Source organism: Strigops habroptila, chromosome 7 (genome assembly GCF_004027225.2).
Source record: "Strigops habroptila isolate Jane chromosome 7, bStrHab1.2.pri, whole genome shotgun sequence".
Classification (NCBI taxonomy): Eukaryota; Metazoa; Chordata; class Aves; order Psittaciformes; family Psittacidae; genus Strigops; species Strigops habroptila.
In genome coordinates this window covers 331,251-342,991 of record NC_044283.2, presented here as the reverse complement: position 1 = coordinate 342,991, position 11,741 = coordinate 331,251, and the positions used below count along the sequence as shown (strand labels likewise).

Genomic DNA, 11,741 nt, shown 5'->3' with positions numbered 1-11,741 from the left:
CCCAGTGTTCCCAGGGGGATACGGGATGGGGACATCTGTGTCCCCCGGGGGTGCAGCCCCTGTCCCCAGGGATGGGGCTGAAGGGTTTGGGGTACCCTCGGCATGGGAGCAGGATGGGACACTGCGATGGGGACAGGATGGTGCTCTGGGATGCGGCAGATGGGCAGTGGGATGGGGACAGGCTGGCACACTGGGATGTGACAGGAACTCCCACCGGCATGGGGACAGGATGGGATGCTGCGATGGGACAGGGTGGGATGCTGGCATGGGGACAGGGTGGAATGCTGGGATGGGGACAGGATGGCACAGTGGGATTGGGACAGGGTGACACATTGTTATGGGACAGGATGGCATGCTGGGATGGGACAGGGTGGAATGCCGGGATGCAGCAGGAGGTGATGCTGGGATGGGGAGAGGTTGGCGCACTGGGATGCAACAGGATGTGGTTCTGAGATGGGGACAGGATTTCATGCTGGGAGGTGGACAGGATGTGACACTGGAATGGGACAGGGTATGTTGCTGGGATGGGGACAGGATGGCACAGTGGGATGGGGACAGTGGGATTGGGAAAGAATGGGAAGCTGGGATGTGACAGGATGCGATGCTGAGATGGGGACAGAATGGGATGCTGGGACTGTGCAGGATGGCACATTGGGATGCAGCAGGATGGAATGCTGGGATGGGGTCAAGATGGGACACTGGGATACAGCAGGATGGGATGCTGGGATTAGGCAGGATGGCACAGTGGGGTAGGATGGCACACAGGGATAGGGACAGGATAGGAAGCTGGGATGAGATGCTGGGATGGAGCAGAATGTTACATTGGAATTGGGACAGGATGGGACACCGGGATGCAGCAGGATGGGATGCTGGGATGGGGACAGGATGACACATTGGGAACACATCACTGGCTCTCTGGGACCCCCCCCCCCCCAGTTTGCCAGCACCAACCATTGGGTTCTTTCCCTCCATCCCAGGTTTTTCCTCAAGTTTTTCCTCAAATGCAACCAGAACTGCCTGAAGAATGCCGGGAACCCCCGGGACATGCGGCGCTTCCAGGTGAGGAGCCCCCCAAATCCTGCCCCACAGCCAGGGCTGCGGGAAGGGGATGGGCTTGGAGAGCACCTGCACTTTCCCAAAGGGGTCAAGGGGAATTAGGGACTCGATTCCCCAAATGGGGAATCGAGTCCCTAATTCCCCTTGACCCCTTTGCAAACCTCAATTCCCCCTGAACCCCATTTACAAACCCCAATTTGCCAACCCCAATTCCCCTTGAACCCCTTCACAAACCCCAATTCCCTTCACAAACTTCCCTAATTCCCCTTGACCCCTTTGCAAACCTCAATTCCCCCTGAACCCCATTTACAAACCCCAATTTGCCAACCCCAATTCCCCTTGAACCCCTTCACAAACCCCAATTCCCTTCACAAACTTCCTTAATTCCCCTTGACCTCTTTGCAAACCTCAATTCCCCCTGAACCCCTTCACAAACCCCAATTTTCCAACCCCAATTCCCCTTGAACCCCTTCACAAACCCCAATTCCCTTGAAAACCCTTTGCAAACCCTGATTTGCAAACCCCTGTTCCCCTCCTTCCCTTTCGCAAAGCCCAATTCCTCTCACCCTCTTTGCGATCCCTGATTCCCCTCATCCCCTTTGCAAACTCCTCTTTGCAAACCCAGACTCCTCTTGAACCCCTTTGCAAACCCCAATTCCCTTCAAACCTCTTTGCAAACCCCAACTTCTCTTGTCCCCTTTGCAACCCACAGTCCCCTTTGCACCCCTTTACGAACCCTAATTCCTCTCGGCCCCTTTGCCAGCTCCCCTTTGCAAGCCCTAAATCCCCTCATCCCCTTTGCAAGCCCCAATCCCACTCACCCCTTTACAAACCAGCGTTCCCCTTGAACCCCAGTTCCTCTCACCCCCTTTCCGAACTCCCTTTGCAAACTCTAATTGCCCTCGAACCCCTTTGCAAACTCTTCTTTGCAAACCTTAATTCCCCTCATATTTCTTTACAAACCCCAATTTGCAAACTCCAATTTCAGTGGAACCCCTTTGCAAATCCCAATTCACTTTAAACCCCTTTGCAAACCCCTCTTTGCAAACCCCAATTTCTCTCTTTGCAAACATCAATCCCTCCGCAACCCCTTTACAAACCCTGATTTCCCTTGATCCCGTTACAAACCCCAATCCCCCTTGAGCCCCTTTGCAAACCCTGATTCCCCTCATCCCCTTTTCAAACTCCTCTTTGCAAACCCCATTTCCCCTTGAACCCCTTTACAAACCCCAACTTCTCTTGTCCCCTTTGCAATCCACAATTCCCTCTGAACCCCTTTGCAAACTCCTCTTTGCAAACCCCAATTCTCCTGAAACCCTATTTACAAACCCCAATTCCCCCCGATCCCTTTGCAAAGCCCAATTGCTCGCACCTCCTTTGCATATTCCTCTTTGCAAACCTTAATTCCCCTTGAACCTCTTTACATACCCCTTTGCCAGCCCCAATCCCTCTGGAACCCCTTTGCAAACCCCAATCCCCCTCATTCTCTTTGCAAACCCCAATCCCCCTCATTCCCTTTGCAAACCCCAATCCCCCTCATTCCTTTTGCAAACCCCAATTTCTCTCTTTACACACCCCAATCCCCCTTGGATCCCTTTGCAAACCCTGATTCCCATCACCCCCTTTCCAAACCCTAATTCCTCTTGAGCCTCTTTACAAATCCTGATTTACAAACCCCAATTCCCCTCGCCCCTTTACAAACCATCGTTCCCCTGGAATCCCTTTGCAAACCCCAATTCCCCTTCAATCCCTTTGCAAACTCCTCTTTGCAAACCCTGACTCCTCTTGAACCTCTTTGCAAACTCCTCTTTCAAACCCAATTCCCCTCATTCCCTTTACAAACCCCAATTCCCTTCAAACCTCTTTGCAAACCCCAGCTTCTCTCACCCCCTTTGCAACCCACAATTCCCTTTGAATCCCTTTGTAACCCCCAATTCCCCCCGATCCCTTTGCAAAGCCCAACTCCTCGCAAACCCTTAGCAAACCCTGATACCCCTTGAACCTCTTTACAGACCCCGATTTACAAACCCCAATTCCTCTCACCCCTTTACAAACCATTGCTCCCCTGAACCCCTTTGCGAACCCCAATTCCCCTTCAGCCCCTTTGCAAACTCCTCTTTGCAAACCCCAATTCCCTTCATTCCCTTCACAGACCCCAATTCCCTCAAACCTCTTTGCAAACCTCAACGTCTCTTGTCCCCTTTGCAACCCGCAGTTCCCCCGGAGCCCCTTTGTAACCCCCAATTCTTCTCACCCCCTTTACAAACCCCGACTCCCCTTCAACCCCTTGGCAAACTCCTCTTTCAAACCCAACTCCCCTGGGACCCCTTTGTAGCCCCCAACTCCCCTCATTCCCTTTCCAACCCCGACCCACCAAACTCTTCATTCCCTTTGCTCTCTGCCAGCCCCAACCTGCACCCCCGTACCCCCCGCACCCCCTTACCCCCACACCCCCTGTACCCCAAGTCCCCCCCGCACCCCGGCCCGCGCTGCCGGGACGCAGCAGCTGGCTGGCTGCCGGGCGCGGAGGGGGGGTCCGGCGCGCCCCCCCCAGCGCAGGCGCTTCATTAGGGGCCTCTCGTAACGATATGATAATTGTGACATTTCCCGTGATTAACGACCCAGGCAATTTGCATCGCGGCGGCGGCGCCGGGAGCGCAGCCAAGGCCGGGGGGGACGGGGCGCGGGGGGGGCCAGGGGCGGGCTGGGGGGGCCTGGGGTGCCCCGGGCCATGGGCGGCTGCTGGGGGCGTCCTGCGTGGCCATGGGGGCACACACATGTACATGTATGTTACTGTGTGTGTGCACAAGTGCTCCCACACAGACCCCTTGGCACGTACACAAGTGCTCCTGTGCGCACATACGTGTGCAGGTGTGCACATACCTCTTGGCACACGCACATGTATGCACGTTCCTGCGTGCACATACATGTGCAGGTGCACACATTGCTCTTGGCACATGCACATGTACACACACAAGTGCTCCTGCACAAACATACATGTGCAGGTGCACGCATACCCCTTGGCACACGCACATGTAGCCATGCAGCACGTATGTGCACACACGTATGATCACTAAGACACGGGGTGGTCGAGAGGACACCAGTGATGGTTCCAGGGTGCTCAGAGGCGCAGGGGGACACTAGAGCTGAGCAGGGGGTGAGGACCTCACCATGGGGTGATGCACCCATGGCAGGGGGAGCGCCCTGAGGGGTCCCCATGGGGAAGGAAGGACACACCAGCCCGCCCGCTGCGGTGGCCATGGGGCCGGGCAGTGGCCGTGGGGCCGGGCAGTGGCCGTGGGGCGCAGGGGGCACGCGGGGACACGGTGTCCCTGAGCCGGTCGCCCTGTGCCGCAGGTGGTCGTGTCGACGACGGTGAACGTGGACGGGCACGTCCTGGCCGTGTCCGACAACATGTTTGTGCACAACAACTCCAAGCACGGCCGGCGCGCGCGGCGCCTCGACCCCTCCGAAGGTGAGTCCGCACACGCGTGTGCCATGCCCTGACACGTGTATGAGGCCACGTGGAGGAGCAGGGATGTGTGTGCCCCACGGGATCAGATGTGTCTGTGCCCAGCTCTGTCCCACACCACCTGGGGGCCCGCACAGGGCACCCAGCCCCATATCCATGCCTTGTCCATCTGTCCGTCCACCCCAAGTGCACCCATCTCTGTCTGTCCCTTCGTCTCTCTGTCCATCCCACCTGTCCTGCACCTTCGGGTGCTCTGTGTCCACCCACCACTGCATCCATCCCTGCATCTGCCATGTCTGTGTGTCCCTCTGCCCCATGTTATTGAATCCCAGCCTGGTTTGGGTTGGAAGGGACCTTAAAGCTCCTCCAGCTCCAACCCCTGCCCCGGGCAGGGACACCTTCCACTAGAGCAGGTTGCTCCAAGCCCCTGTGTCCAACCTGGCCTTGAACACTGCCAGGGATGGGGCAGCCACAGCTTCGCTGGGCATCCATCTGACCTGTTTGCTCTCTGTCCCTCCATCATGTGCATGGATGTGCTCTCCATCCATCCATCCATCCATCCATCCATCCATCCATCCATCCATCCATCCATCCATCCATCCTTCCATCCCCACCCATGTCCATGTGTCCATGGCCACCCATCTGTCCCGGTTCCCTCTCGCTGTGCTCCCCGTCTCTGCCTGCTCTCCCCCAGCCCCACACCGCGGTGCCCCCCCTCACTCTCTGCCCCCTCTGTCCCAAAGCAGCCACCCCCTGCATCAAAGCCATCAGCCCCAGCGAGGGCTGGACCACGGGCGGCGCCACCGTCATCGTCATCGGGGACAACTTCTTCGATGGGCTGCAGGTCGTGTTCGGCACCATGCTGGTGTGGAGCGAGGTACGGGGGGTGCGGGGGGTGCGGGGGGAGGGGGGGGGCTGCCGGGCCCCCCGGCTGTGCGCTGAGGCCTGTGTCCCCCCGCAGCTCATCACCCCTCACGCCATCCGGGTGCAGACCCCCCCGCGGCACATCCCCGGCGTGGTGGAGGTGACGCTGTCCTACAAGTCCAAACAGTTCTGCAAAGGGGCCCCCGGGCGCTTCGTCTACACCGGTGAGGGGGGGCAGAGCCATGGGGTGGGGGCAGAGCCCGGGAATGGGGAACAGAGCCCGGGAATGGGGGCAGACCATGGGAAGAGGGTGCACGCTGGTACCCAGGATATCTGTGTGCCCACTTGGGACAATCCTGCCCTGCTGGGGGCCCCCCATGGGTGGCTTTGGGCAAGGGGATGGGCAGAGTGCAAGGGGACAGGCATGGGGCAGGATTGGGTTGTGGGGCAGGGGCAGGAAGGGGGTGACGGCAGGGTCTGGGGCAGGGTTGGGGGTAGGATCAGGGTGATGGGGGACAGTTATTGCAACCCACTGTTGAGACCCCCAGGCAGCAAGAACAGGGCCCTGTGCACATGTGTGGTGTGAGTGGGGCCATGCACGTGTGTGCAGTGTCTGCATGAACACATATGTGGCATGAGTGGGGCCATGCACACGTGTGTAGCACAACTGGGGCCATACACACGTATGTGGTGTGGGTGGGGCCATGCACACGTGTGCAGCACAACTGGGGCCATACACACGTATGTAGTGTGGGTGGGGCCATACACACATGTGCAGTGTGAGCAGAGCCGTACACATGTGTAAGCATGACCAGAGCATGATGCACGCATGTTGTGTGAGTGGGGCAGCAGGCATGGTGCAGCAGAGCATCGGTCCCACCATGGTGGCCACATCCCATGTCCCATGTGTCACATCCCATGTGTCACATCCCGTGTTCCATGTGCCATGTCTCATGTCACCAGCTCCATGCCATGCTGCAAGTCACCCCACTCCTGCACCCCCCCATCCCCTCAGGACCCCCATCTATGGGGCAGGGGGCTGCCAGCCAGGGCGTGGGTGAGGAAGAGGCTCAATCAGGGTATCCCTGTGGGATAGGGGGTTCCCCCTATGGCTCACCCCTAAACCCACAGTCCACGCCTCAGTTTCCTTATGGAACCAGCGCTGTGGGGCCAGACCCTGACCCCCTCTCCCCCTATAGCGCTGAATGAGCCCACCATCGACTATGGGTTCCAGCGGCTGCAGAAGGTCATTCCCCGGCACCCTGGGGACCCTGAGCGCCTGCCTAAGGTAGGGACCCCCCCATCCCATGCCCGGTGACACCCATGGGTGCAGGGGGGTACGCGGCATCCCCTCCTGCACCCATTGGGGTCACCATGCCAAAGGACCACAGGGCAGAGAGTGGGGCATGGATCCCCCTAAATCCCATCCCATTCCCTATCCAGGAGGTGCTGCTGAAGCGGGCGGCTGACCTGGTGGAGGCTCTCTATGGAATGCCGCACAGCAACCAGGTACCAGGACCCCCGCACACCCCCCCGGCTCATCCCACCCTCCTGCAGTGCTGGAGCAGGGATGCAGGAGCCCCACATCTGCTTCACATCAGGATGCCTCAGGCGCTGAGTCAGCGCTGGGCCCCCCCCTCCCCCCCCACTCTGAGCCCTCCAACTGCAGGGGAAGGGGTCAGCAGCTTCCAAAGCTGCCTTTGTTCCTATGGCCTTCCCGGCCGGTGGTATGAGCTGGGGGGGGTGTCTCGGTCCCCCCATATCCCATCATACCCCATCCTATGCCCTGGGGATGCTTGGATGCCCTGGGAATTGATATGAGATGGGATGTTCTCAGCCCCCTGTGCTCCATCACACCCCATCCTGCACCCCAGGATGCTCAGGTCCCCTTGGAGGTGACTTGAGCTGTGGGGTCTCAGTCTTCCATGTGCCCCATCACACCCCAGGGATGCTCAGGTACCCCATGAGGTGACATGAACTGGAGGATCTTGGTCCCCATGTGCCCCATCAGACCCCATTCTGTGTCCTGGGGATGCTCGGGTGCCTTGGGAGGTGACATGAGCTGGGGGGTCTCAGTCCCCTCATGCCCCATCACACCCTGGGAATGCTCAGGTGCCCTGGAAGGTGACACTAACTGGGGGATCTCAGTCCCCATGTGCCACATCACACCCCAGGGCTGCTCGGGTACCCCATGATCTGACACAAGCTGGGGTGTCCCAGTCTCTCCCTGCCCCCTCAAACCCCATCCTGTACCCTGGGGGTGCTCTGGTGTCCTGGCAGGCCACAGGAGCTGGGGGGTCTTGGTCCGTCCTTGCCCCATGATACCCCATCCTGCACCCCACGATGCTGTGGTGCCCCGGGACGTGACACGATCTGGGGTGTTCTCAGCCCCCCATCACCGCCCAGCACACCCCGGGGGTCACCCCGAGCGGTGCCGCCACCCGTCCCCGTGTCCCTGCCCGCAGGACATCATCCTGAAGCGCGCTGCGGACGTGGCCGAGGCGCTGTACAGCGTCCCCCGCAGCGCGGGGCAGGTCCCGTCGCTGGCCGGTACCCACGGCCCCGCCGCCGGCGTCATGGGGGTCAGCTCCTTCGGCACCCAACTGGCCGTCAGCATCGGCGACTCGCCGCAGGGCACGGAGCAAGGTGCGCCGGGGGACAGCGGGGCGGCGGGGGGGGCCCTGCCGCGGCCCCCGGTGCCACCGCGGCCCCTGTCGCCCGCAGGCTACTCCCGCAGCCCCGGCAGCGCCTCGCCGCGGGGGTACGTGCCCAGCTCCACGCCGCAGCACAGCGGCTACGGCGGCGGCACCGGTATCACCGGCTACGGCGGCGGCACCATGGCCGGGCTCGGGGTGCCCGGGTCCCCCAGCTTCCTCAACGGCTCCACCGCCAACTCGCCCTACGCCAGTGAGTCACGGACCAGGGGGGGGTCCCCAACGCCGTGTGACAGCACCGGGGTGTCCCCAACGCCATGTGACAACACTGGGTGTCCCCAAAGCCCTGGGATGTCCCCAAAGCCATGCACCAGCCCCAGGGTGTCCCCAGTGCCATGCACCAGCCCTCGGTATCCCCAAAGCCATGCACCAGCCCCAGGGTGTCCCCAGTGCCATGTGCCAGCCCTGGGTGTCCCCAGTGCTGTGCACCAGTCTCAGGTGTCCCCAAAGCCATATGCCACGGGTGTCCCCAACGCCTTGCACCAGTCCCGGGTGTTCCCAATGCCGCACCAGCCCCAGGGTGTCCCCAATGCCATGTGCCAGCCCTGGGTATCCCCAAAGCCCTGGGGTGTTCCCATTGCCATGCGCCAGCCTCACGGTGTCCCCATAGCCATGTGCCAGCCCTGGGGTGTCCCCAGCACCATACACCAGCCTCAGGTATCCTCAAAGCCATGTGCCAGCCCCAGCGCATCCCCAAGATCACGCACCAGCCGTGGGGTGTCCCCAAAGCTACACAGCAGCCCTGGAGTGTCCCCAGCACTGTGCACCAGCCCTGGGATGTCCCCAAAGCCGAGGGAGCGGGTGATGCAAAGCCGGGTGCCCGCGGTGTGCCCGCGGTGTGCGGCATCCCGGCGCGGAGCGGCGCGGCGCTGAGCGGGTCTGTCCCCGCAGTCATGCCCGCCAGCCCCCCGCTCGGCGCCTCGTCCATCACCCTCCCGTCGGGCACCAGCGCCTCCACCCCCACCGGGGTCTTCTCCTTCTCCCCGGTCAACATGATCTCGGCCGTGAAGCAGAAAAGCGCCTTCGCGCCGGTGGTGCGGCCGCAGAGCTCCCCTCCGCCCGCCTGCGCCAGCACCAGCAGCCTGCAGGGTGAGTGCGGGGCTGCCCGCACCCCCCCGATACCCCCGCACCCTGCCCGCACCCCTCCGCACCCCCCGGGGCTCCCTGCACCCGCAGGGGTGGCTGCACCGCGCCGCCCTCATCCTTGTCCCCCCTGTCCCCCCCGCTCCCCGTATCCCGCCTCATTCCCTCTCCATCCCTCCCGTTTCCCAGACGCGGCTTTCGAGGACTCGGACAAGTTCCACACGCCCGCGCGGCCGCTCCAGGGACTGGCCTATTCCTAAAGCACAGCAGGTCCCGGGATGCTCCGAGCCCCTCATCCCGCCGGGACGCAACGGCCACGGAGGGCAGGGACCCCCCGATCCCTGCCCGCCCCTCGCAGCCGTGCCCATGTGAGCCGGGGTGGCACCGGAGCCGCGGCACGGAGCGGGACCGAGCGCGGCCCCTCCGAGCCGCTCCCGGGGTTTTCCATGGGGATCGGGGTGCACGGGGCTGCGGGACCCCCCATCCCGCTGCCCTGCGGCCACCCCAGCACGGCCCCGCGGAGCCGGTGACCCCGGACAGGGCCGGCACCGGTGCGGCTCGGCACAGCTTGGCTCGGCCGGAGAGGGGCCTTGGGGGGAGCCCCGGGAATGACCCAAATGATCTGGATTCAGCCTCAGAAAGACACCGGGAGACCCATGGGAGTGGGGGGCAGCGGCAGCCCTGGGCAGGGTGCGCCAGGGAAGGTGGGATGGATGCTCCGAAGTGGGATGGATGCATGCTCCAGGGCAGGAGGGGTACTCTGGAGCGGGATGGATGGGTGTTCTAGGTGGGATGGATGGTCCAGGTCAGAACGGATGCTCTAGGGCAGGATGGGTGCTCTGGCATGGGATGGATACTCTGAGGCAGAAGGGATGCTCTGGGGTGCGATGGATGGTTGCTTTAGGACAGGACAGATGCTCTGGGGCAGGAGGGATGCTTCAAGGCAGGAGGAATGCTCTGCAGTGGGATGATGCTCCAGGGTGGGATGGATGATCTGGGGCACTATGGATCCAGGGCAGAATGGACACTCCAGGGCAGAAGGGATACTCTGGCAGGGGATGGGCGATCTGGGGCAGGATGGATGGATGTTCCAGGGCAGGACGGATGTGCGGGAGAGATGGGATGGATGCTGTGGGTTGGGATGGCTGTTCCAGGCAGGATGGCTGCTCGGGGGTGGGATGGATGGATGCTCCGGGGCAGGATGGCTGCTCCGGTGGGACCCGCTCTCCCACACTTCCCGGATCTGCAGTGCTCTCTCCCCAGATGTGCAGCTCTCTCCACATCTGGAGCCGCCCACCCGCAGCTCCCGGGTGCCGAGGCCGGATCCCTGCCTGGACCATGGCCCGGGGGCTGCCCCGGTGCCAGCCCGGCCTCGTTTCCCGTTATCATCGCTATTATCATTAATAATATCAATATTAGGGTGATTTCCAGTGGTGGGCAGGGGTCTGGCAGTGCAGGCAGGGGTCTGGCAACACAGGCAAGGGTCTAGTAGCGCAGGCAGGAGGCCCCGGCCCCGGCCCTGCTGCTCCTGCCGGGATTCCCTGTTCTCCCAGCTGGGAATTCTGTAAATAAATAGGAAATTAAACCCAATACCCCCCAATATCCCACCCATGGGGGTGCCCCGTGTCCCTCCATGTTCCCCCCACACTGCCCCATTGCCCTTTGCTCAGTGTTGGGTCCTCATCTCATGGCCCCAGCCCCTGCCCAGGGTGACTATAGGGGCCCCAGGGCTGGGGGGAGCCCCCTGCCCACCCTTGGGGTCCCACCACAGGATGGGGGTGACGGGGTCCCTTGGAGCAAGGGGGGGTTCTGACATGGGAATAAAAGGCCTTGCAGAAGGGCATCGGCTCCAGGGGTCTGTGAGTGGGGAGGGGGCAGCGCATGGGGACACTGGGAATGGGGACACCGGGAATGGGGACACTGGGGATGGGGGCACTGGGGATGGGGGCACTGGGGATAGGGAACCCCATGTGAGGATGGGAATACAGGGAATGAGGATTCTCATATGAGTATGGGCATCCCAGGGATGGGGGATCCCACATGAGGATGGGCATCCCGAGGGTAGAGGATCCCATGGGAGGACCCCAAGGATCCTCCCAGCCCCCGCCCTTGCATCCCACACCCTGAGGTCTCTGCCTGTGGGTCAAGGACAAGGGGACCCCCACGGGGAGCCCGGGGACACCCCCTGCCCCACCAGTGTCCTCCCTAGCCGCGGCTGCTGGGGCTGTGGGTGCTGGATCCCAGCCTCGCTCCCCCCGGAGCAGCCGTGGTGTTTGGATTAGAGGATAATGCGCTGGGAATAATTGCCTTAATCAAGAAAGGTTAATGAGGCTGCGGCGGGTGCCAGCACCGGGCGAGTGGCACCAGGCCCGTGCCAGGGATCAACCGGCATTCCCGCTGCTGCTGTGGCAGGCCAGGGCACCGCTCCCATGGCAAACCCCACGGCAGTGCTGAGGGGAAGGACGAGCTCCCCATGACCCAGCTTCAGTGTGTGCTTGAGCCCAGAACCCCCCCGTGTGCTGGGCTGCACCCCCAGAGCGTGAGCAGCAGCT

At 62.0% G+C, this 11,741-nt stretch overlaps 1 protein-coding gene across 4 annotated transcripts in view; it reads left to right on the top strand.

Moving 5' to 3' along the window:
• EBF4 (EBF family member 4) overlaps positions 1–11,030 on the top strand; it is a 21,518-nt gene extending 10,488 nt beyond the window's left edge. For 2 of the 4 annotated variants that reach the window (XM_030492340.1, XM_030492338.1), the window contains 10 exons: positions 978–1,059; positions 4,414–4,531; positions 5,272–5,405; positions 5,490–5,616; positions 6,592–6,680; positions 6,836–6,901; positions 7,858–8,038; positions 8,117–8,299; positions 8,998–9,195; positions 9,379–11,030. In XM_030492340.1, coding sequence (XP_030348200.1) covers positions 978–1,059; positions 4,414–4,531; positions 5,272–5,405; positions 5,490–5,616; positions 6,592–6,680; positions 6,836–6,901; positions 7,858–8,038; positions 8,117–8,299; positions 8,998–9,195; positions 9,379–9,449 — 1,249 coding nt within the window. In that variant the 3' untranslated portion in view covers positions 9,450–11,030. The remainder of the gene's footprint in view (positions 1–977; positions 1,060–4,413; positions 4,532–5,271; positions 5,406–5,489; positions 5,617–6,591; positions 6,681–6,835; positions 6,902–7,857; positions 8,039–8,116; positions 8,300–8,997; positions 9,196–9,378) is intronic. The other 2 variants (XM_030492342.1, XM_030492339.1) reach the window with 1 other exon arrangement.
• Positions 11,031–11,741: the final 711 nt, after the last annotated feature.